The sequence below is a fragment of the Mirounga angustirostris genome, unplaced genomic scaffold (genome assembly GCF_029215605.1).
Source record: "Mirounga angustirostris isolate CCGP_5_RB_7025 unplaced genomic scaffold, mMirAng1.0.hap1 SCAF_2, whole genome shotgun sequence".
Lineage (NCBI taxonomy): Eukaryota > Metazoa > Chordata > Mammalia > Carnivora > Phocidae > Mirounga > Mirounga angustirostris.
In genome coordinates, this window is record NW_026991710.1 from 44,804,768 (window position 1) to 44,830,990 (window position 26,223).

Here is a 26,223-nt window from a genome sequence, read left to right on the forward strand (position 1 = left end):
TTTAAACATATTACATGTATTTGTCACCAATGCATCACAATGAAGTCACAAAAAAGTAGGCTTAGTTTAATTCACAACAAGATAGATCCTGTGAAAACACATTTTTCATCTTCTTTGTGATTTTCAATAGTCTGCTTATTTTAATTTAAAGCAGTTAAACATTTGAGAGTATATGTAATTAATAAAACTGTAATTAATTCAGACTTCAGAAACTTGGGAAATAAAAGGTCATGATGGAGAAACATTAAGAAATTTGTAGAATTACCAAACTCTCACAGTACCATATTCCTTTATAAAAGCAGCTCAGTAAAACAAAAAATAAAAACAATGGGAGACAAAAACTATGGAAAACACAAAAGTCAAATCAGAGATTTTGGTTTAGTACTTTCCCTGAGTCTCTTGTTTTTAAAAATCAAATGTAACTGAGGCCAATTCAAAATTGACCCACAGGTCTTGCCTCCTCCATGCTGACATGAGGAATACATTTAAGACAAGAGGCTATATACCCAAATGGTCCCAGGGCTTTATTCAAATGCCAATTTGCTTAAGTCACTGCCACAGGGTTATGTGACCTGCTGCTGCCTGCTGTGCATGGGCTTAAAGAGCTGTCAAGATTTTATCTTGGCCTGCCATAATATAACATATGAGACTATATACCAAATGAAGACAGAAGATTTCAGTTATTAATAAATATTAAATTTCTAAATGGATTTGGACACTATATACATCAAATTTAGGTAACTTAATAACACAGAAACAAACACTTTTATGTTTTAAAAAAGCTTACATAAACAGGGGTTGGGGGCAGGTCAACTTAATATTTTAAATCTCAGATGTTACAAGAAAACACTTTTAAAAAATTGTTAAATCCCAATAAAATAAAGTAGAAAAAAGTGATAAGGTGATGCTTAGAATTAGATGGGCATGCTAATTCCGAAATAGTTGTCACCTTGATTCTTAAGCAAAATTGGCCCCTACAATGTTTCTACTTGATCATTTAATTCCAACTATGTATATATATTTATACATATATATGTGTATATGTTTGCAAATGATCAAGCAGCAGTTCATTAAAAGAAAATATAATTAATAAGGATAAAAGGGTTGTTAGAATCTAAAAATTTTTTACTTCAAATGTACTAGGTTACTTGCTGGGCTTATACTATAAGGGCACTAAGTAGTATGAATCAAATGTACTTTATAATCAAATGTAGGAAAGCACCTTCCACAGACATGTTTTTAGAATCATTTTTAAGACATCTCAAAGACAGGTGGCAAAGCACTGCTAAACTGTCTCCCTTCATCATAATGAAATCTCAATTTCAGAGTAACAGCCAACATTTCAAAAACTAATAATCATGCACTATCTTAAAATTGAGGGGTGAAATGATGGCTCTAACCACCAAAAGTATGACACTTTTTCACATTCCTATTAATTATTTAAGTAATGTAAGTACCCCGTTGCACAGGCGGGAAAGATGAAGCACAAAAAGGTATGTATTTGTTGTTCTTGTTTTAAGTTTTGTTAGACAGGGAAGCCAAGGTCAAAACCACACTGAGAACTCCAGGAGCCTGACACTTTTGGGATATAATGGATTCAAGGTTTGCATGAAATGTTATATTTAACTCATGTCCTGTTTACATCACACCACCTTAGTCTAACCTCTTGCAAACTCTTTAAAGCGTGGACCTGGCAAATGCCACTCACCCCACCTTCTCTGACCAGGTAAAAAAAGGCTAGCTGATGCTTGTGCGTTAAAAAAAAAGAACAAAAAACAAAAGAAACACCAATGTTGTAGTATTATTTACAATTAGCAAGGTTTCAATTATGAAAATACTCCACAACTGAATTTCAATAACTTTCAAGAAACATTCCACAAAATTCTCTAAGAATCTGTGGGAAGATACAGTGCCTGACAATCCTCACTAAAACAGAAATTTACCTATTCTTTGCATTATTGTTGCTGATGTGAAATTAAATGTATATGACCTCGGAAGTGGTAGACTCAAAGTACTAAACTACTAAATAAAACTGAAAGGATCATCCAAATTCCTAGATAACACCAAAGTATTTATCTAGGATTGTTAAGGAAAGCATTAGCACTTTGGTACTCTTTTCAGAACTCTCAAAACTTGTAAAGGTAAACATAAGCATGTGGCATTTTACATCGTTTCAAGGGAGTAACAACAGTATATGGATAGGATGTTAACCACCACTAAAACTTCTTAACCAACTTTATATCTTGAAAAATCTTATCTGTCCCTACCAGCTACCACTCCAATTCCACAGGGTATTTTCCAGTGAGACAAGCTGTACAATGACCATTCTTTTCAAAGCATTCCAGACCATTCCCATTCTCTTGAATCATAATATCCTGCTTTTCCACTTTCTGTTTTTTAAACTTTATCCCTTCTTGTACAGATGAAACCAGTCCTCCCACTGACAGATATACAACACTGTTTGCTCCTACAGGAGGAAAGAGAGAAAAAGGAAAAGGTCATTACACTTCCTTTGGAAAGGATGAACTGCCTCAAAAAATGACAGTTACAAACAGAAAAACTCAAGCCACGATAAAAATTCCTCCTTTAGCCTCTTTAAAAGGGGGCGGGGGAAGGAAGAAGTATGTAATAAAACTCTGGGCCTTTATTATTTTATTTTATTTATTTTATTTTATTTTTAAGATTTTATTTATTTGCGAGAGAGACAATGAGAGAGAGACAGCATGAGAGGGAGGAGGGTCAGAGGCAGAAGCAGACTCCCTGCCAAGCAGGGAGCCCGATGCAGGACTCGATCCCGGGACTCCAGGATCATGACCTGAGCCGAAGGCAGTCGCTTAACCAACTGAGCCACCCAGGCGCCCTTGGGCCTTTATTATTTTTTAAAATATGAAATTGGAATTTAAGGGAGAATATAATTTAAAATAACAGTGGGGGTTTCAAATCTAGAATGGATTCAGTAAGCTTCAGGAGTAATTTTCTTGATAACGAAAATAGACTTTGAAGTCAGGAAAATCTGGGTTCAAATATAAGCTCAAGGTCACTTACTTTTCCTAAGTCTATTTTTTCATCTATAAGATAAGGGAAACATGGCCTAACTGTAGAGTAGCTGTGATATTATTACAATAATATAGATATGTTCCTGACAAAGAGTAAATGTTCACAATAAGATATCAATTGGGTGATATTCAAAATATTTAACTGGTAAGGCACAGGCATATCAAAAGAAGCACCAGCCGTAATCAAGCAGTGTGGAGGTACCAAGGTACACTGGCTAAACATCTGTGTGCTATTTAAATACTTTATCTCACCTAATTTGAAAAGCAAATGTTTTATCCAGGATAACCTAGATCTCCAATTCTGCTGACTTCATTATTTTTTTATTTTTTTATTTTTTATAAAGATTTTATTTATTTATTTGACAGACAGAGAGCACAAGCAGGGGGAGCAGCAGGCAGAGGCAGAGGGAGAAGCAGGCTCCCCACTGAGCAGGGAGCCCGACGCGGGGCTCGATCCCAGGACCCCGGGATCATGACCTGAGCCGAAGGCAGATGCTTAACCATCTGAGCCACCCAGGTGCCCCTGCTGACTTCATTATTAAAGATAACTCTACAGTAGCTTTTCACTTTTCGATTTGTACCCACATCCAAATTATTCTATTAGAATCTGTGGTAAAATTATTTTTTTCTTGGGATCTGATCTTTGTAAGGTTTTAACTGATATGCCTGCAGTTCCCTCTACCTGGAAAGCCTTTCTTCCTTTCCACCTGATCTCACCTTGGCCTTGGTCTCCAATATAGCACTTACCACGGTGTCTATATACACCAGGCACTCTCATTATTCAGGATAGTGTTCAATATCGGCTCAATATGTCATACAATACGTATTTTTAACAAATACTGGACATTGTTTTTTTTTTTATTACAAGTGTAAAGACTGACAAGCTTTGGATTTTCTCTGTTAATAAATAAAGTTTAGGGGCGCCTGGGTGGCTCAGTCGTTAAGCGTCTGCTTTCGGCTCAGGTCATGATCCCAGGGTCCTGGGATCGAGCCCCACATTGGGCTCCCTGCTCAGCGGGAAGCCTCTTCTCCCTCTCCCACTCCCCCTGCTTGTGTTCCCTGTTCTCGCTGTGTCTCTCTCTGTCAAATAAATAAAATCTTAAAAAAAAATAAAAATAAAAAATAAAGTTTATAGAAATTTTAATACCTACCCAGATATTTTGCAAGATGTTCAAATTCAGGTTTATTGGCAATAAGCTCTTCTTTTGTTGGTATGTTTATTCCCATAAAGCATGGATATCTAATTGGTGGTGAAGCCACTCTAATGTGTACCTTGGAAAGAAATCATTTTCACATATTATTTTGACATGCATTTTAAGAATAATTGTGTAAGGGGCGCCTGGGTGGCTCAGTCAGTTAGGAGTCCAACTCTTGATTTTGGCTCAGGTCATGACCTCAGGGTCATGACACTGAGCCCCAATTCAGGCTCCATGCTCCTCATGGAGCCTGCTTAAGATTCTCTCTCCCTCTCCCTCTGCCCCTAACCCCCTCACACACTCACAAACTCTTAAAAAAAAAAACCCGAAGAGATTATCATAATCATAATAACAGTCATAAAAAAAAGTTGGAAACTCATAATTGAAATTACTTTTTTTTTATTCATTTATTTACTTTTTAGAGGGAGAGAGCACACACACAAGCAGGCAGGGCAGAAGAGGCAGAAGGAGAGGGAGAGAGTCTCAAGCACACTCTATGCTGAGCAAGGAGCCCAAGGCCGGGCTTGATCTCATGACCCTGGGATCATGACCTGAGTGGAAACCAAGAGTCAGACTCTGAAATGACTGTACCGCCCAGGCGTCCCTCATAATTACAATTATCTTTAAAGCTTTGTAGAAAGACTGCCACTGCTTTCCATGCCACTTTCTCCTACAAGAGACTTTATTTTTGAATCCATTCAACTATTAGTTGTAAATTACATCTCTTCAGTAATGTTTATTTTTTAAAATCACTTCTGTAATTTGAATTACTGAGATATTTAGAGTTAGAATAAGCTCTGAGATTTAAAAATATAACCCGGTGTGGCAAATTTATTACAATAGGATTTGCTCTGCATCTTCAAAAAGAGAAATACTCTAAAAATTTAAAAAGCACTCTATTTTGTGGTTTTAGTTTTTAAAATTACATACATGTTTTCCAAGTTACTGCACAGTTATTACTAAACCAACTTACATGAAAGATGACAATTTATTATATTGAACTATCCATTTTCATTCACTGTACTACATTGCAATTTTTATGCCAGTATCCTATTGTTAATTATCAGTACTTTAGGATATGTTTTAATATTACTTACCTCTTTTGCACCAGATTCTTTGAGCAATTTGATTATGGGTGAAATGGTATTGCCTCTTACAATTGAATCATCTACAAGAACAATTCTTTTGCCTTTAAAGTTGTCCGACAATACTCCAAATTTTTTTGCAACACCAAGTTGTCTTAACCTCATGTTTGGTTGAATGAAGGTTCTTCCTACATACCGGTTTTTACATAGCACTTCCACATATGGAAGCCCACACTGATAGACAAGAAATAAAAGGACAATGAGCAGCAATAAATAGAGAACCCTAGGTTCCTATTTTCTCTAGGTCATGCTTCCATTATAATATGTATACAAACATTTGAAATTGCTATTCTGAACTCTCCATTAACAGATTACAATTTTCCTTCACTATTTAAATTGTAGGGAAAAAAGGCAAAAAGAAATATCATTCAAAGTAATATACTCAGTGGGAAAACCAATTCATTTTGCCAGGAGTTATAATGCTTTTAAACAAATATTTCTCTGTCCTGGAAGGGAACACTAAGCGTGTGAAGACACGACAAAGAATAAATCACTGTCAGAAAAATTCACAGCAATTAAAAATTATCAGCAAGAAATGAATTAAAACCAGTATGCAAAGGATATACTTTCTGAGGGGGCAGGTGGGATTTCTCCATCTTTCAAGGTAATACTAACCTAAAATGTATGCATATTATTTCTTTTAAAAACTAGTAAGTTAAACTTTTCAACATAGTGAATGTTGAGCAGGACACCCCAGGATCACTATAGTTATATTATCTACCTAGTCATGAAAAATGAAATTAAGCATAGTACTAAAAACATTAAAAAAAAAAGTTTAAGAAAAAAGGGGCGCCTGGGTGGCTCAGTCGGTTAAACGACCAGCCCTTGATCTCAGCTCAGGTCTTGATCTCTGGGTGGTGAATTAGAACCCTTGCGTTGGGCTCTGCACTTGGCACGGAGCCTACTTAAAATAAATAAATAAATAAATTTAAAAATATTACACAAAATGAACATAAATTGCTTTATTATCACCCATACTAAATAGGGAACAAATATACCAGGGTACTTTAAGAAATAGGTTTTAATAAGTAAATATTACCACTAAATTCTATATATATTCATGATGTTACCTTTTTTTTTTCCATGATGTTATCTTTTTAAACGAAGAGGATCATTCTGCTAATCTTTGGGTGGACTCCACTATAATAGTGCCATTGAATGAAAAGGCTGGAAAATAACCCTTGGAAAGGACCCAGCATTTTCTTTTTCCTTACAATGTGTTGGTAAGTTTCTCTTTATATACAAGGATTTCTAATTTCAGTGCTCAAGAGCATTTCACTACATGTCCAAAGAAAATACCTTTCCTGCGTAACCAAGAGCAGCAGGTGTAGCAGATTCCGGAACAGTGCTAACCAAATCTGCATCCACAGGGGCTTCAATTGCAAGCTGCTGACCACAGCGATATCTTACTGTGTAAACCATTTGGTCTGGAAGGTTTGGAAAAGGAAATGGATTATTTTTACTTAACATGATATTATTATTCTACGAAAATTAGCTTGTTAGAATGCCATACATGGAGTATAAAAAGTAAAGTAAAATATATAAAACAACTAAAGTGGAAATACATAAACTGGGGAATTCACTATTCAAAAAAAACCCCCTGGCTTTAATACACATCTGAACATCATAATCCTTACTCCTAAAAAGGAAAACAAAATCCAGGAATCAAATGAAAGGGAAAAATAGTGATCATATGACTTGTAGATTCAGTCCCATATCCACAACATGTAAGCAATGTGCCTCTAAAGAGCCAGGTAGGCCTTCGAACCAAGAACTGCCACGTTTCAGGGGCGCCTGGGTGGCTCAGTCGGCTAAGCGTCTGCCTTCGGCTCAGGTCATGATCCCAGAGTCCTGGGATTGAGCCCCGCATCGGGCTCTCTGCTCGGCGGGAAACCTGCTTCTCCCTCTCCCACTCCCCCTGCTTGTGGTTCCCTCTCTCGCCGTGTCTCTGTCAAATAAATAAATAAAATCTTTAAAAAAAAAAAAGAACTGCCATGTTTTGATGAGATAAATACAACACTTATATAAAAAGTTAAAGATATTTTATTTACCTTCAAATATACTATCTGGTCTTGCAAAATAAACATATTCAAAGATACAAAAAGCCGTCGGGTTTCCTTCAGACCTTGGTATAATGTCAAGAGTTTGGACACTACGTTTGGTTATTTCCACGATTTCTCCAGGCAAGACTTCACGGTAATATCTTGGGAAACAATGTTGAAGAAAGAAGACTTTAAATAAACCAGTCCTTAAGACCGATAATAACATCTATTGTAAAGTACACAGAGAGTCCCTGCCCTTATAAAGGAAAAGTGGGGGCGCCTGGGTGGCTCAGTTGGTTGGGCAACTGCCTTCGGCTCAGGTCATGATCCTGGAGTCCCTGGATCGAGTCCCGCATCGGGCTCCCTGCTCGGCAGGGAGCCTGCTTCTGCCTCTGACCCTCCCCCCCCTCACGTGCTCTCTCTCTCTCATTCTCTCTGTCTCAAATAAATAAATAAAATCTTTAAAAAAAAAAAAAAAGGAAAAGTGGTTCAGTTTAAGAGATGGCTTAAAAAATTAAAAAGTAATATTCCTCCAGCAGTAAATCTAATATGTATATTACCCCTAAATTCTAATTTTGAATTTTAAAAAATAAAAGCCCTAAGTTTTACTGAGTTTTGGAAGAATAGAGGCTAAAGAGAACATTTTTATTCTGGCTTAAATTTTTTGATCATAACTATTCCTTGCTGAAGAGATTCTTGATTCTTGCTTTATAAAAATAGGTCTCATGGGACTGAAAAGAAGATGCCAGTTTCAGAATTAGAAGGTATTACAGGAACATTAAAGTCAGTACAACTGCTGAGTACAATGTACAAAAGAAACTGCATTTATAGATATGTCTTCTTGCAGACATCAGAAAGAAAACTTTCATTTAAAAAATTTTTTTATTGATGTGGAAAAAGTGAACATGCTGAGTGAAACAAAACTTACCTTGCACCAATTGATAAAAAGCTACAAGATTCTGAAGATACCACCCATCCTTCTATTTCTGAAGATTTTTTCTCTGTAAATCACAAGGCAATATAGTTAATGGATTCAAGAAATTTTACAAGAGGCTACCTATTTCAAGTGAGCAGTTAAACACCAAATAGATAAATTAAAAAAATCCATTTCTACAACTTTCTTTTTCCATTTCTACAACTTTAAGAGCACATGAATCTAACTAGAACTTAAATAAAAATTTGAGAAGAAAAAAAAACCACATCAATCTTCATTCAACTTGAGCCAAAGATAAAACTAATGATGCCAAAATTCTTTCAAAAACTGATTTCAATGTCTCAAACAGACGTCTAGTAAGTCAAAAAGAAAATCACTGAAATCATACTACAATCAAATGAAAAAGCTGGGCAAAGGCAATTCAGACAAAACAGGAATGTCCGTTAAATTCTTTAAAAATGGTTCATCCTCAGAAATACTCAAAGAAATGTACGTTAGAAATTGCCTTTTTTTTTTCTTTTTACCTAGTTCCTTCTCACTTATAAGCTTCCTATGCCTCAAGATTTGAGGGTGTGCCAACAGTAGGACAATGATTTGGAAAAGCACTATGAAATTATATTTCTTCTGAGGTGCATTACCTTTATCATTTATATCAGATACAGGCATAAGACGTCCAATGCATAAAGGACGATTTCCATAAGGATCTCGTACTGCATAAATAACATCTCTGTGCATTATAAGCAGGGAGTATGCTGTGGGTGCTTCCTTCATTAAGTTTTTAATCCTGAAATTAATTAAATAATTGAATGAATAACTTCAGTTATAAACACATGGAAGACAGAGCTCTTGTTACCAGAGCTATGAGCTTAGCCTAGTTTTACAATTACCTTGCTACCCAATCTGGGGTGCCATCTTGTTCCTGAGGAGGGGTATAGGCCAGTAACTGGGTAATCATTTCGCTGTCAGAACTTGTTGACAAACCAATACCGTGCCGCAGAAGCTATTTAGAATGGAGAAAAGTGTAATCATTAGAGGGAAAGCTCCACCTGACCCTTCTTTACCCAACAGCCCACCATTATACAAAGAAATCAGAAAATCCCGCATTCTACTATTGACATGTATATAGTAATGGAGAAGCACTGCTAGAGGCAATGGGAAGTCTCTGAAGGTTTTTAAGCAAGAAAAAAAAAAGTGTTCTAGGAAGCATAAAGAATAGCTTTTGAAAACTAAGTTTGAAGGAATGTAGACCTACAATAAAGGTGGGGGATAGTAGAGAAGGCACAAGACTTTGGAATTATGATGCTAACATTTTCAGCCCTTGACAATTCTGACCAAGAGGACACATTCTCTTAAGAGTGGCACACCACAGTGGGGACTCTCAAGCCAGGTTTGTTGGTGGTAGTGCTGATGGCTACCCACCCTCATTGATTATCGCTGATCGAGTAGAATAAAGGAATTAACCATATTGAACAACTAAATGTAGAAGATGTAATAAAAATTGGTTGAACACTCTCATAATGATTACGAGGTTCTGAGTAAGACTGACCAGGATGAGAACATCACCACTGACATGTACAGGCTGAGTTTAAACTCACACTACACAACATTTTCAGTAGGCAGCTAAATGTGTAGAAGTGAAATCCAGCATCTGGGTAAGGGGTTATGTCTACAAAGAATGAGCTAGGTAGTGTTCAGAATTGAACTTTTGGTGGTTATCTCTAAGTGGGTGAGCTTTTTTTAAATTAATTTTTACTTCATATTTATACTTTTCTGATTGTATGAATTAAAAAATTATTTTTTCACTTGGGGGCAAAAAAACATTTTATTATCATTATAATACTGGAGCCCAAGAAAAGGGCAGAAGAAAGCTCTGGGAAATAACTAAAGCTAGAATTGAAAATAAAAGGACAATGAGTGGTATGGAAGCATGGTTCCAGATATTTTCCACCCATCAAAATTCACCATAGTTTGACTTCTGTCACTAATTATCCCATGTAAAATGCCTGGTTCTAGAATGCTAAGGAGATAACTGTGTGTGTAGAACCATCCTGTTAATGAATACCATCTGAGGTTTTTATTTGCACTGTGACCAGATCAAGATTATTAGAATCCAATGGATGGAAGAAACTTGGTGTCAATAAATGAATGGCAAGAAAGGATAATTAAGCTATCAGGAATATAAATATACCAAGTAATTTTAAAAAAAGGAAGATGAAATGATGATGAATAAAGGTATAGGCACAAATTAACACAGAATGCTCCAAATAACATGCTGTGAACAAAAAGAACCTAAGTAAACTCTCTTTGCCCTTTCTCCAAGTGGTTTCCTGTAATTGTTTCCAAATCACTTTTTCTTATATTTGTTATCTTCAAGTTTATATTCTATTTTCTTCTTATGCTTCGAACATAAGGACAAAAGCTAAAGGGATAGGAAGAGTCCATAAACCCTAACTTCTCGTTTCTATAAGATTTTTTTTTTTTTATTTGAGACAGAGAGAATGAGAGAGAGAGCACATGAGAGGGGGGAGGGTCAGAGGCAGAAGCAGACTCCCTGCCGAGCAGGGAGCCCGATGCGGGACTCGATCCCGGAACTCCAGGATCATGACCTGAGCCGAAGGCAGTCGCTTAACCAACTGAGCCACCCAGGCGCCCCCCTAACTTCTCGTTTCTAACAACAACCATATATTAACTTTTCCAAATCTCTACCCTAAAGCAGTACATTAGAATCATCTTAGAAGCATATTAAAATGCTGACTGACCACCCTCCCACCCCAGACTCTGGGGTGGTATCTTAGAATCTGCAAGTATAACAAGTACTCCAGGTAATTCTAATACAGTTGTCCTCTGCAGTAAGTAACAGGTGGCAACAATTAGGAAATATCCTGCACCAAGATCCCCAATAACTTCATTTCATTCATTTATCCTAATCATGATAAAAAGCATTAAAAACACTTACCTTTTTCCTCAATTGAGCAGCATTTACCAATTCTCCATTATGTGCCACAGCTATTTTCCCATGAAGTGTTTCAACAACAAAGGGCTGACAATTTTCTAATTCACAGTTTCCTGTAGTGGCGTATCTTGTGTGTCCAATTCCAAGGTTTGAAATATATAATTTCTTCAAATTGTCTTGAGTAAAGACATGATTTACAAGACCCATTCCCTTGCAAAGTCAAAGTAAAAGCTCATCTTAGGAAAAAAACAGACTTGTGGCCCTAGTCAGTAAAGGCTTTTAAGTTTCTGCTCAGGCAATCCCAAATTAGACAATGCACTTCGCTTAACTCCTCTGTGCTCCAAATTCTAATCTTAAATAAGGACTAACCTAACTGTAAGAACCATAAAACATCTTTAGAAAAAAATCTGAGGTGAAATTCACGTAACATAAAATTAACCATTTTAAGGTAAACAATTCAACGGCATTTAATACATTCACAATGTTGAAGTGCTTGTTTTATGAGTCTTTTCATTAAAACATTGAAGAACAGATGTAATAAACAATAAAATTTGTCAAATATAATAAACTAAATCAATTGCATTTTAAAAATTCAAAGCATGTTAAAATATTTAAGTAAATGACCTGTTTCAATGAGTCAGTCTAACAAACTAACACGCGGAAAGAAATGCACCCTCATTTGACAAATGGAAACGGCTGATCAGAGAGTATGACTTCTATATGCAAATTATTTATTCAAATTTCCTTCCCCCACTAACATACGAGTTATCACCTGGCTGTTGTTATCTTTATTATCAACATTTCATTATGTTCAAATATACCTTGTGTGTTTTGAATGTTGGTACTGAATTCCCATCGCTGGTCACAATACCAGCACTCTCCTGACCCCTGTGAATATAAAAAGGCATTAACTGTTAAGTATAAATTTACCTCATTGATAAGCTTCTCTATGAAGCATACTTTCCTCAAGAGCGTCCAGGAACTGACAACACATTACATGCTATTGCCACTTGATTCATGATGATGTGACCAGCAAGCAGCAGATGATAGTGTCTGAGTTCCAACTAACACACCAGGCACTGTCCTAAGCATTTACATGAATGATCTAATTTATCAGGCTCTCACAGCAATCCTTTGAAATAGATACTATGATTATCATTCCCATTTTACAGATAAGGACACTAAAGAAACGGAGGTTAAGTAACTTGCCCAATGTTACACAGAGAGCAGTGGCAGAGCCAGGATGAGAACACAGTCTGACTAGAGAACTTGTGCTTCTCATCTCTGTCCTATGTGACCTCTAAATAAAGTTGAGTATGTAGATACAAATGGAAATCTCCAAATAAATTAGCAGGTAAAATGCCTAGTGGTGGGTAATAGAACCATGAACAAAATTCATTTATTTTTGAGGTTTTTGCTTTGCTTTTCTGCACTTTCCACTTTTTTCTCAACACGTATCTATCACTTTAGTTATCACCAAAAAAATAAATGCTGCTTCTAAAAATCCTAAGCTGATCAGGCACTTTGTATTTCATTTCCTGTGTTAGTATTTTTAAGGTGACGATATAGATAGTGAAGAAAGCCAAAAGCTAGGCCAGAGGTAGCATAACACACAATAAGACTTAAGAGAATCTGTACTACTGTGGAGTATCAAATGATAAAATAAAGGTTCTAAATGCTCCACAATTTTTAATAGTTCTGAACAAATGCTCTAAACATTAACAAATTTTTGTTCCAAAGAATATATATCACGGTAGAAATAAAAAGTAAATCTCTAATATATGTATGTATACATTAATAATTAATATATTGACTTATTTGGTAAAATGGATCTTTTTCTAAATTACATGCTGTAGTTGTTTAGGTATTTTAATAACAAGAAAAACTACAACATTAAGGATACCCACAAAGCAAAAATCTAAAAAAATTAAATTTGAAATTTTATTAAATCACCAGTACATTAAATAGACATGCATAATACTATACATCCTGTAAGACTGGGTCATTTGTGACATAGGATTTCTTTAGTGAAATGATGTGGTCTTTAATGTTAACCTATGCTAGAAGACTAAATGATTCGTATCAGAGGGGGGAAAATTAACGTTAGCCATAAATCTTAGGGCAGAAAAAACCTCTGCCAACCACTTATAAAATAATTTTTCTAAAATCAACAATCATTTAGTAAACCAGAATAAATTATGTAAGAAAAGAAATTAAAAAATGGTTTTCCTTCCCTTTCATCTCAAGGGTAATTTTCCCTTAAGGCTGAAATGAAAAACGTTAGGAATCATTTAGGTTCAGGCTTCTTTAATCACAAAGCCTGCTTATTTGGCAGTTTCTCAAGTTACTCCCCTCAGGCAGCTTGAACCAGTTAAACTAGATCTTTTCAGCTCTTTGGAGCTTATTGACAACCAGCCGTCTGGTTTCCTAGGAAACAAAACCTTGGCTAGAAATAGTGAATCATTTCCAGGTCACTTTCAACATGGAGAGTGGAGCAGGAAAGCACTGGACTGAAGAAGAGGTTAAAGCTTTGCTTAGTGTCTGGGCAGAAAAAAATATACGAGAACAACTTTATGGAACCCTGAGAAATAAAGGAATATTCATTTACATTGCTAAAAGGCTGCAAGCACTAGGAGTATACAGAGACTGGAAACAGTGCCGGGCAAAGTACAAAAATCTCAAATATGAATACAGAACAGTTAAATATGCTCATAACTCTGGAGACAGCTCTAAAACTATGAAGTTCTTCCATGATTTGGATGCAATCCTGCAGTATGAACCTGCCACACAATTAACAGAGGAAGATGCAAATGGCAGGTGCCTGGCAACGCTGAGCGAAAGTGCAGCTCCAGGGACCACTGAAGGTAAAAAGAAAAAGTAGCATTCTTTTGTTTTTACTAACAAACTATAAGAGTAGGGACTTCTGAGTCCGTATGATAAACATAGCCTGGAATATCATGGTTGAGAAAAACAACTGACCTGTTATGCTCTTTCGCACAAGGTAAAAATTTTAAAAAGATTAAATACCTCCACTTTTTAAATCCGTGAAATACTGAAAAAACACACTAAAATAACATTAACCGCTTAAAAAAAATAACATTAACCACTAATACCAACTCTCCTTAAGCATGCCAGATACGTTTTTTGGAAAATGGATTGGGTTTTGAAAATATTTTAGGTTTTAATTTTTTAAGAGTGGCAAAAGAAAAAAAATCTAATATATTGCTCCACTGTTGTTTCTCCACAGCTCCAAACAAGACAGAACTTTCTGCTCTGTATTTACATTCCCATTTTCCTAAATTTATCAATAAAAGCACTAAAATACTAGGAACTAATAAACAACTTCATTACTCGTTTGGAAGAACAGTTCCATTTAAATAATCAGAAATAAAAATAGATTTGATAGATGAAATGATTTATGATTAAATGATTTAGATATTAAAACAAGGTTCTTGACCTGCCGTGTTAAGCCCAACTGTATTTACGTAGAATTTGTTCAGTCTGCGGAAGCTGAATGTTATCACCAGGGAAAGCGGGGAAATCAGTGGCAGTAATGAGATTTCTCCCATAGCCAAAGTCTTACAGATGTTATTATTTTTTTTTTTAAGATTTTTTATTTATCTATTCATGAGAGACAGAGAGAGAGAGAGAGCAGCAGAGGGAGAAACAGGCTCCCAAGGAGCAGGGAGCCCGATGTGGGACTCGATCCCAGGACCCTGGGATCATGACCTGAGCCGAAGGCAGACGCTCAACCATCTGAGCCACCCAGTCGCCCCTACAGATGTTATTTTTAAGAGCAGAGTTGTTCAATTCAATTCAAAATCTCGAATACCTACTGTCTGCAAAGCACTGAGCTACTTGCACATGCATTCAGTGATGTGTAACCTCAGAAAGTAGGGCACCATGAATAAATGTAACATCCCAAAGAAAATGGTTTAAGTGGTAGAATATAAGATATCAAATGAGAAAGGGGGGTAGGGTAAAATGACAGAAGTTGAAGGTTAATTTGGCTAATTAGGTTAATCTGAACTTCATGTTTAAAGCTCAATAATAAATTTAGTAAAAAATCCACTCTACTTAACCTACTCCTTTTATGTTTCTGGTAACTATACCAAATTCTGAGAAAGCTTTGCAGTCATTGTCAAGTTAAACAGCAATAACATTATTTTATTCAATTAATCATCCTGTACTCTTCATCATTTAAATGCTTTAAATATTGATTAATGATAAGTAAACCACTCAGCTTCTGAAAAGCTTTGAATTTAACCAGAGGTTGGTGTTGGGTGCTAATATTTCCACTTTTTTTGCCCCTCTCTTGTGTCTCTGTGTCTCCTCCTCCTCCTCCTTTTCTCTCTCTCTCTTTCTTTCTCTCTCTCTCCCTCTCGTGTGTGTGTGTGTGTGAGTGTGTGTGTTTAATCTCCACTAAACCAGATCTCCTTCTAACCCATTTAACTACCCCCATGGCTCCAAATTCCCCACTTTCACCTACAAGCAGACGGCCCATAATTACAACTTAACCTTGTACGTTTAAGGTATCTCAAACCCCAATTCTAAAACCACACTCTCTTCCCTCATTCAGAACTGATCCTCCTACAAATTGCTTCCACCTTACTATCGTTGTATGTCCAGTCACTTAAATGGAAACATCTGAGATACCCTTGACCTTTGGTCAATCACTAAGTCCTTAAAAAAAAATCTACTGACATGTTTCATAAATTTTTTCTCTGTTCCATTCTCATTACCACCATGCAGAACTTCATCTGTCACATGGAATATTAAGATAACCTCTTAAATGGTCTCCCTACTTTCTAGTCCCTTCCCACATATCATCCACAATGCCACTGGTTGTTATTCCTTAAACTTTTCAAATTATAAAATTGCAAGCATATTAGCATTTTGTTTGCTTTAATAATAATCTTTAAATTATACCCAGAACTAATTATAATTCAGGATTCAACGTTACTTAATGGTTCCATAATATTTGAGTGCATATATCAGAATTTATGTTTGCCCCCTTAGACAAAGGTGCTACAATCAATACCTTTTGTCCATATTTAACATTATTACTTTAGGAGAGACTATCAGAAGTTCAATTATTGGTCAGAAAAGGTATGATTACTTTGAAACAGTGTTTAAAAAAAACTACTTTCTAAAAGAACTGTACTTTACTAACGATGAGACTGTCCCTTTTTATAGAGAACTGTGTCGTATCAGATCATAGGATGGGGTTGAAGTAGGGGAGAGACTTTGCTAATTTAACAAAAGTATGCTAATTTAATAAACAAATAACTATAATGGTATATGTAATAAATAACTTATTTTGCATTTGTTTAATTGCTAGCGATATGGAACAGTTTTCTATATGTTTATTTTTACAAATTAACTGTTCGTGTCAATTGAGGTCTTAGAAATTGCATGATCTCTTTTGCCCTACAATTTTGGCTGACTTTTATTTGACCTACGGAATTCAAAAGCTTTTAATGTAATCAAATAGTTTTTGATTTAAAAAACAAAGTTTTTGATTAAAGTTTTTAATGCAGAGTCTTTTCTAAGGCTTAGAAAACCCTCCTTTCTCTAGGTCTGATTCATTTATAATGTCTTCTGGTTTTTCTATGGTGGAACCAGCAGAATTTTTATTGGTGTATGGTAAACCTTTGAAGAAGGGAAGAAAATGAATGTGCCTTTTCCACTGTTGGGATCAACCTCATGCAAGTGGTAAGGACAGAGGATCTGGTTCCCTCTGTTAGGCAGCAGGTAGCCTGACTGAGCCTTGGCAAAAGACTCAAATACAAACTCTTAAGAGGCTTCGTGTTTTGGAAATTGTAATCATCCTCAACCTCAGAATACCTTTGACCTACTGCTGCCACCGCATCACATTCCTTCAGTGACCAAATTTCCACCCTATTTCCCTCTTCTTACTTGATACAAATGCATCAGGAGTAATGACTTAAGAGTTTCAGTTTATGGGCGCCTGGGTGGCTCAGTCGTTAAGCCTCTGCCTTCAGCTCAGGTCATGATCCCAGAGTCACTCGGGAAGACTGCTTCTCCCTTTCCCACTCCCCCTGCTTGTGTTCCCTCTCTCACTGTGTCTCTGTCAAATAAATAAATAAAAATCTTATAAAAAAAAAGTTTCAGTTTAAAATCTCCCGAGCATGGGACCCTGGCATACAATTTTGGGACTGATGCTAGGAATAATCAACCTAAGAAAAAAAATACCCCTGAAGAAGTTGGGAAGAGAGCTTTTCTTTTTCACTCTGGCCTATATGTTTAGCTCCAGGCTGTTTTCAACAAACATAAAACTAGGCCCTAAATCAGATAACAGAATAGCAAACCATTACCTTTCCTTGTTGTTCTCATGACGCTCACATGTTACATTAACTAGGTATATCATCTTCCACACTTCTCTTAAAGAGAATTCTTACGTAACTACAGATTTTTATTTTTCATATTCCCAACTATATGCCATTTGAAAACAGTAGTGCTTTCCATATTTTTCATTCGTTATTCTATTTTAAAATAGGAATCCCTAATATAATCTTTAAGATGACAAATACTCCTTTTCTTATTCTTTAATGGAATGCCTCTAAATAGTGAATTGTGATTTTAAATGTTCGTGCCATTAAAATCATGCCTAATATTTGATCTCCTAATGTAAAGTTAAATCGAATGCTATTTGTTACTCAGTAAACCAAAATTGAAAAAAACGTATGGAAATGATATAAGCTGAATAATAAATCTTTGATTCAGAAAATTACAAAGAGTAATCAAAACGTACTGAACTACCTCCTGATCAGTCTTCAGCCTCATTGTAATTATAATTCATCTTCATGTGCCAACTGAATCCAAAATTCTATGTTGGGTTCCTTTGAAAGATATATTTTAGTTTTTCCTCACTATTACCCACCTCTTTTGATTACTCTAAAAAGTAGTCTGTGCCTCATTTTATGAAAACATCCAAGCCATAAAACCAGGAGATCAAGAGGGGACCGATTTCATTTTTCAAGGTTGGCATGGTTCTTTTTTTTTTTTTTTTAAAGATTTTTTATTTATTTATTCATGAGAGACAGAGGGAGAAGCAGGCTCCCAAGAAGCAGGGAGCCCGATGCGGGACTCGATCCCAGATGCTGGGATCATGACCTGAGCCGAAGGCAGACGCTTAACCATCTGAGCCACCCAGGCGCCCATGGCATGGTTCTTTTAAATGACACATTCCTTGGTCCATTTAAATATAACTTAGATTAATTTCTGGAAAGTTTAGTATTTACCAATCAGCTGATTATAAAAGATACATTTAAATTTTAGCTATTTGACCAAATACGCCAATTAAACAAGATTTTCTGATTATCTCATTACAAGACCTCTGTTTTACACTGCTACTATCATTTACCAAGTGCCTATTACGTTGAAGTACCTAAATTACAGAAATAAAGAAAACACCTCATTTTTTTTTTTTTTTCCAGAGAGAGCACGAGCATAAGAGGGGGTTGGGGCAGAGAGAGAGAAAGAATCTTAAGCAGGCTCCATGCTCAATGCAGAGCCTGGCCCAGGACTCCAGGATCTCACGACTCTGAGATCGTGACCTGAGCCGAAATCAAGAGTCGGATACTTAACTGACTGGGCCACCCAGGCCACCCCAAGAAAACATCTCATTTAAAAAATGTAATTTGATTTGAAAACGAACCACAATCCATCTCTAGAAACATAAAATTAGCAAACAAATCTAGTGGAAGTTCAAAATCAACCATCTCAATGGATGGAAGAAATTAAATTTTCTTTACATAGATAAGTATTTAAACAACATTATACCGCTTTATTACAAAATGTGTCTCACAAATCTATAATCCTTCAAGAATATGAACAAATTTAGCTCAAGCTCTAGCATTCTCAGTCATTATTAATTCAATTTTTATCTTCTTCAGAACTTACTCTAAAAGGAATTCTGTTCTCTTTCCAGGCAAAATGTCAGTTACATTACAAGATAAGGAAGACCTCTCAGGAAATCCTTTACTTTTGGTTTCTCCTATCAGACCAATGGAACTAGGTACAGTATTGTGGGTCAAAAATACAATGAAACTGATCAAATTCTAAATCAGAAGATTGGTTTCTAAGAAAAATGCATGATTTTTCCTGATAGAAATGTTATATTTCCCTCTTTTTTACCAATGTATACTAAAAAAAATCATTTCTAAAATATATGATTTAACAAAACATAAATTGCCTAGTAATATTAGCCTTCATATTCACAACCTTTATTCTTTAAACATAATAGAGAATATAATGGTCAAAATTATACATAGTAGGTGCTTAATATTTAATGCACACGTCAGTTTAGCACTCCTGAGGTCTAAGACAAATAGAACTCTACATTTGAAAGTAAATACTATCAAATCAATAAGGTCAAGGATGGTTTTATTCACCCAATTAAAGTCAATATAAATCCCCATTTTGCTTCTAAATTTTTACTGAAAGTTGTTAATTCAAGTAAGGAAAAATACCGAAAAGCATTTCAAAACAAAGACATTAAACACACCACAAAATAAAAACAGCTCCCTAAACTTCAGGTAAATGCTAAAAAGTGCTTTTTTAATGACTTACATTATAGATACTGCAGTCTGAACTACCTTTTTATTAAACATAAACATGAAATCTGAGAAAAACACAAGATAATGTGGCTGTTTAAATAACCAATATAACTTCAAGTAAAGTCATTACCATAAAATGAGTTGCAAAACTATGCTAGAGATGTAACATAAAGGTACCATGCTAGGATTTCTAAGTGGGGACATTCTGCCGAAGGCATTATGGAATTTGTGACACACTTCCTTGCATTAAAAAAACTAATACGTCACTTAAAATGACATTTGGTCTTTGACCAATGGGACATCTTTTATTTTCATAAGGAGTAAGAAGGACCAGTTGTTATAATGTGACTCTTCCCTTTATTCATGAATCATCTTGGTTCTCAGAACTGACTGAACACTAGAATCATAATCTGGGGATGAGGGGTAGGAGTAATTGCAAAGTAGTCATTTACAGAAGTTCCCCAGGAGATATTGATATGTAGCCAATGGATCATTAGATTAAAAGAGGAGATAAATTGCTCCCACCGATCCTATCACAAAACAAAAAACAAACAGAAATTGCCCTCAATGAGCCACTTTCTAATTGTGTTGCTTTCTACAAGTAAGTAATACAAAGTTATATATTCAACATTTAGTATATACTGACATACACACCACATACCAAAGGAGCGGGATGGAAGAGTAAGAAATGATAGAAAAAAAAGATGATCAAAACGTGACTAATTAAAAACACAACTTTTTTAAAGCCAGTCACTGTCATGGTAAGAAACAGATTCAGGTTCTGTATTTCATTTCCCCATTAGCTTCAGAGAAAAGCTAAGCTATGATTTGTACTCCATCACCTAAGGAGAAAATTTGTTTACTAAGGTTGCATCCAATTACTTTACTTATCTTGTTTTATGTATGTAACCTATGTACATATCTCTTTCCCTCCCCACCCAATACAGGTAACTCTACATCAATTATGGAACCCTCTATTAATCCAACTTTTATTCCAACTATAGCAAATGAAGGAGGAAAACACTGGACTGTGCCAGAAGTCAGGGCTCTAATTGGCATCTGGTCTGATATAAGTATACAACAACAACTAGAAGGAACAGTGAGAAATAAAAGGATATTTGAACAAATTGCTGCCAAGCTTCAGAAATCTGGAATAGAGAGAGACTGGAAGCAGTGCAGAACAAAGTACAAAAACTTAAAACATGAATACAAGATTGTAAGAATGGCTCAAGACCAAGGCATGACTAAGAGTATGAAATTTTTTACTGAGTTGGATACTATTCTGGGACATAATAAAACAGAAAAATCACAACAATGGGAATTCCAAGATGAAGAACAAGCCACCGGATGTGCCAATGTAAAAACAGAAGAGGATCAGACAGGTAGGAAGGCAAAGAAAAGTAATCTAAACATCAGGTCACATCATATGAAAATGTTAGTAGCATGATAACGTGAATATAATCTAAGTTAAACAGGCTTCACTATATTCCAAAGCTAAAGGTTGAATTTATCATGAAACAGATTTAATGTATATGCAATTGCCTCCAGAACACAGAGAATAGTACAAAGTTATACATAAGGATGAAATAAAATTGATTTCCACAAGTTTAAAAATAGACCAATTTTACTAAAGTAAAACTGCAACTCTAAATGGCAGAAGTTAAAGTTTTCATATTAACTATAGTAAAATTGAGGGAACAGAAAAAGAACATTAAAGAACTTAGAAAAATAAAAAAACCCATGAGAATGTCTTTGAAGTATAAGTTCATCTGGGACACATCATAAAGTTCTTTAAAACGAGTTTAACCCAAAGGATTGAGAAACAATACATACAGAGATATGACAGCATGAAATAAACTAGATGAGTTCTAGACCAAGAGTCAGGAAATCAAAGTTCTAGCTCAGTCTTTGTGGAATCTTGAACCACGTGTCTCCTCTAGACTTGACAAGATGTTCTTAAAGACCTCTACTAACCATAAAGTTTCTATTTCTTAATATCTGCCTTAAACAATGCAGTCCTAATTCTCAGAGTCTGAATGTGTATCTAGGGGAAACAGAGGCAATGACAGAGAGTTAGGATTGAGAAATGGTGGCGAGAAGTCCTGAAATCTTTCGCTGGTGGAGAAGAAACTGATCTGCTAGAGAACTATACATCTGTCCCATTAAAATTAAGATGACTAGTGGTAAAGTTGCCCAACAGCAGCAGCATGATTATGTTCAGACAGTAATTGCTAGAGATACAGCTGATGGTGATTCTATCAGTTATATGTCAGAAGACCTCGTTAGAGACAACACCAGATATCTATAGGAATCTAAGACTAAAGATGTTTAAGGGTGGGGAATGTAAGCTAGAGAAAAGCAAACAACCACAGTATTTAGCATTCAGTATTTTTTTATTTATGTTTAATTTTAAGATTTATTTATTTACTTGACAGAGAGAGAGAGAGACAGCGAGAGAGGGAACACAAGCAGGGGGAGTGGGAGAGGGAGAAACAGGCTTCCTGCCAAGCAGGGAGCCCGATGCGGGGCTCGATCCCCAGACCCTGGGATCATGACCTGAGCCGAAGGCAGATGCTTAACCGACTGAGCCACCCAGGTGCCCCCCAGTTTGTTTTTTTTTTTAAAGATTTTATTTGAGAGAGAGAGAGAGAGAGAAACACAAGTGGGCGAGGGGCAGAGGGAGACGGAGAAGCAGACTCCCTACTGAGCAGGGAGCCTGACACAGAGCTCGATCCCAGGGCTCTGGAATCATGACCTGAGCTGAAGGCAGACACTTCACCAACTGAGCCATTCAGACACCCCCATCAGGTTCAATTTAAAAGGGATAATAACATATTAGAGTTTAAAACACTATCCTGAAGGTGAATAAAACCAAACCACCATATATCCCACTATATTCACACAGTCATTGCTGGAGATGCAGCTGAAGATGACTTTGTCAGTAGTATGTCAGAAGACCTAAGAGAGGGAGATGTAAAACAAAGTCCTGGTACAGGTAAAACAGTATTTTTTGTTTTTGTGTGTGTGAAAAAATACGTAAGATGTTATTATATGATGTTGCTATGGACTGAACTGTGTCACCTCTAAAGTCATATCAACATATGTAAGAGCATTTGGAGATGGGGCCTTCGGGAGATAATGAGGTTTAGAGGTCATGAGGGTGGGGACCTTTTGATGGGTTTTATGATTCTATTACATTTGATGTATAATATATAATAATATAATAAGATGCTATAATAACTAATTTTATAAGAACATATACAAGCTTATGACATTATATGAAGAGTAACACTCATATTTACAAAATGCAGAAATGGAAGGTGAAAATTGTTAATGACAGTTATGTTCCCTATAGCTGTGGTTTTCAGAGTAAGCAGCATCAGCATCATCTGAGAACTTAGGCATGCTCAAGTTTCAGAAACACTGTCCTATGGTTCAGGATACTAAAGGGGTGAAGGAAAGTAAGTGCTTTCTACATGATGGTTTGCCTTTTACACAAACCAAAATGAGCAATAGGGGGATCCCCCCAAGCAAAAGCCTAGCTAGCCATCACAGACCTCGTACATAGTCTTTCAGTTTAAAGCTTCATATAGCCTTGGAAAATGTAAAGATCATATTGATTAACAAACCAGGTAATCAAATTCCCCACACTCTTGGCAAACTTCTTTGTCTGACTTAACAGATACGACAGATTAAAAGCTCAGTGGGAGAAAGGAAAGCTGCTAGAACAGTGAAAGGCAAAAACAGGGAGAAATTAAGGAGACTAATTCGATAGGAACATGCAGCTGACTAGGGGTATGATAACAAAGGTAAACAAAACTCTGGGCTCCTAAGGTTTCTCAGGGCATCACAGTAACGACCCTGTCGTTAAAAGTAAAAAAGTTAAAATCAGATTGTGTTTAATAAGTCAGGAAGATTTCAAAGGAAATAATTAAGAACTTTAGCATCCAGATTTTAGCTTGTTAGTCCTCTGGACTCAAGTACAATACCTCAAGATAATCTTTATATGTGAAAGGAAAACATTAAGTCAGATATAAACTGACAGGGTTTTTAAAAATTGTCTGGTATGTTTATATGTTAATTTGGAATACGTTTAAAAATATGAAACAGGAAATATTTACAGTCATTCTAGAAATTAAGCTATTTTAAACTTTCACGTGAAAATAAAAGCAAAGGTATAAACCCACAAGAGAAGAAATTGATTTTTTAAATTATTTATTTATTAGAAGATTTTACTTTTATGTAATCTTTATACCCAATGTGGGGCTTGAACTCACAACCCCAAGATCAAGAGTTACATGCTCCATGAACTTAGCCAGCCAGGCACCCCAGGAAAAAAATTAAAATAGGAAAGGACTTTCGGCACATCTGCAATATACAACTATTGAGGCACAAATCGCTGCTCCACTATTTAAAGAAGATTGTTGTATTGAGAAATAAAGATATGGATATTTATCTTCAGGAAAAAATTCACATCAAATATTCTTTCTTTAAAAACAAAACACAGAGGCACCTGGGTATGCTCACTAGGTTAAGTGTCCAACTCTTGATCTCAGCTCAGGTCTTGATCTCAGGGTCGTGAGTTCAAGCCCTGCACTGGGCTCCACGCTGGGCATGGAGCCTACTAAACAAACAAATAAATATAAAAACAACATAATAAACCGATGAACATTCATGTAAAAAGAGGTAGGGGTTACTTATTTTGATTTTATATTTTTACTAATGAAATATTGGAATCTGAGTTGCTATTGCCCCATATTGTTAACATTGACACTTGGTCATGAAACTTATCTCCCAAAAGTAATTTTTTTACCATCTTAAAGGTATGCTATAAGATTCTTACTTTGGGCGCCTGGGTAGCTCAGTTGCTTAAGAGTCTGCCTTTGGCTCAGGTCATGATCCCAGGATCCTGGGATCAAGTCCCGCATTGGGCTCCCTGCTCGGGGCGGGGGCCTGCTTCTCCCTCTCCCTGCCATTCTGCCTCCTTGTGTTCTCTATCTCTCCGTCAAATAGATAAAATCTTTAAAAAAAAAAAAAAGATTCTTACTTCAAATAAAAATCTAACTGGAGCTGTGGACCCCCTGGATTCTAGATAACTAATTAGTTCCCAATTTAGAACTCCTGGAGATTCTGGTCTAGCCTGTTACAGGATGGGTTCAGGCACCTATATTTTTATAGAAGATCATCAAGCACAGCCAAGGTTGAAAACCACAGCTAGGCTGTCAAATTTAGAGAGTAAGGCCAGCAGAGGGCTGAAGAAAGTAAAACATAAAATCCAATTTGATTCCATTTAGGGGAGAAAAATTAGCCAATTCCAATTATCACTTTAAAAAATGCATGACTAAAGGGCACCTGGGTTCGGCTCAGGTCATGATCCCGGGGTCCTGGGATCAAGTCCCGCATCGGGCTCCCTGCTCGGCGGGAAGCCTGATTGGCCCTCTCCCATTCCCCCTGCTTGTGTTCCCTCTCTCGCTGTGTCTCTGTCAAAGAAATAAATAAAATCTTTTTTTTAAAGATTTTACTTATTTCTTTGACAGAGAACACAAGCAGGGGGAGTGGCAGGCAGAGGGAGAGGGAGAGGCAGACTCCCCGCTGATCAAGGAGCCCAATGTGGGGCTCGATCCCAGGAGCCTGGGATCATGACCTGAGCTGAAGGCAGACGCCCAAACAACTGAGCCACCCAGGTGTCCCAGAAATAAATAAAACTTAAAAAAAAAAAAAGCATGACTAATGCAATATGAAAGAGTTAATCACTGGGAAGAATCACAGAACTCCTGGGCTATGCCTACCTATTATAATAAGTAAAAAGAAATGGCCCATGAAAATTGAGTAACTACTTCTTTGGATCTAAAATAAATTTATTTTTCTCCCTGCCTGAGGCATAGGCAAGAGATGATAAAAGGAATCAGAAAGTTAGCAGAAAAAGGACTGTCTAAAGAGGAAATCTGTGTTCGACAGTCTTGTCAGTTTCCTCTCTTCTGAGTAAACCTAAAATTGACTTAATTCATTTCTAGTATCAGTTGCTATTTATATATGAGGTGGAATACTTCAATATCTTCATATTCTCACAAGTCACTGCTTTCTAGTAGAGGCAGTCAAAGGTAGATCAATTTTGGCTCCCAGGGGTGGAGACGGGCATATATATATCCTTTTGGAGGTTACTCTTAGCCTAAAAATCTCAAGTCAAAGACTACATTGTTCTTTTAAGAATAATCTTAAAACTGTCTATTTTCTTTTTGGCTGTGGTAAAATGTATTTCCAAAATTAAGATATTCACTATCCCCATGACTTCACAAAAATTAACAATGTGATGGC

The 26,223-nt window shown here is 36.2% G+C and overlaps 2 protein-coding genes across 3 annotated transcripts in view; one reads left to right on the plus strand and one right to left on the minus strand.

Moving 5' to 3' along the window:
• Positions 1-26,223, minus strand: part of PPAT (phosphoribosyl pyrophosphate amidotransferase) — a 35,594-nt gene continuing 9,371 nt past the window's right edge. The window contains exons 2-11 of one of the 2 annotated variants that reach the window (XM_045881096.3): positions 12,148-12,214; positions 11,330-11,536; positions 9,261-9,373; positions 9,012-9,157; positions 8,368-8,440; positions 7,449-7,600; positions 6,697-6,824; positions 5,350-5,571; positions 4,208-4,328; positions 1-2,467 (exon numbers count right to left, since the gene is read on the minus strand). In XM_045881096.3, coding sequence (XP_045737052.1) covers positions 2,271-2,467; positions 4,208-4,328; positions 5,350-5,571; positions 6,697-6,824; positions 7,449-7,600; positions 8,368-8,440; positions 9,012-9,157; positions 9,261-9,373; positions 11,330-11,536; positions 12,148-12,214 — 1,426 coding nt within the window. In that variant the 3' untranslated portion in view covers positions 1-2,270. The remainder of the gene's footprint in view (positions 2,468-4,207; positions 4,329-5,349; positions 5,572-6,696; positions 6,825-7,448; positions 7,601-8,367; positions 8,441-9,011; positions 9,158-9,260; positions 9,374-11,329; positions 11,537-12,147; positions 12,215-26,223) is intronic. The other variant, XM_064584537.1, reaches the window with a different exon arrangement.
• PAICS (phosphoribosylaminoimidazole carboxylase and phosphoribosylaminoimidazolesuccinocarboxamide synthase) overlaps positions 13,809-26,223 on the plus strand; it is a 52,827-nt gene continuing 40,412 nt past the window's right edge. Inside the window, exons 1-4 of the mRNA XM_064584540.1 lie at positions 13,809-14,190; positions 19,281-19,367; positions 20,856-21,290; positions 22,814-22,903. Of these exons, the coding sequence (XP_064440610.1) occupies positions 13,809-14,190; positions 19,281-19,367; positions 20,856-21,290; positions 22,814-22,903 (994 nt within the window). The remainder of the gene's footprint in view (positions 14,191-19,280; positions 19,368-20,855; positions 21,291-22,813; positions 22,904-26,223) is intronic.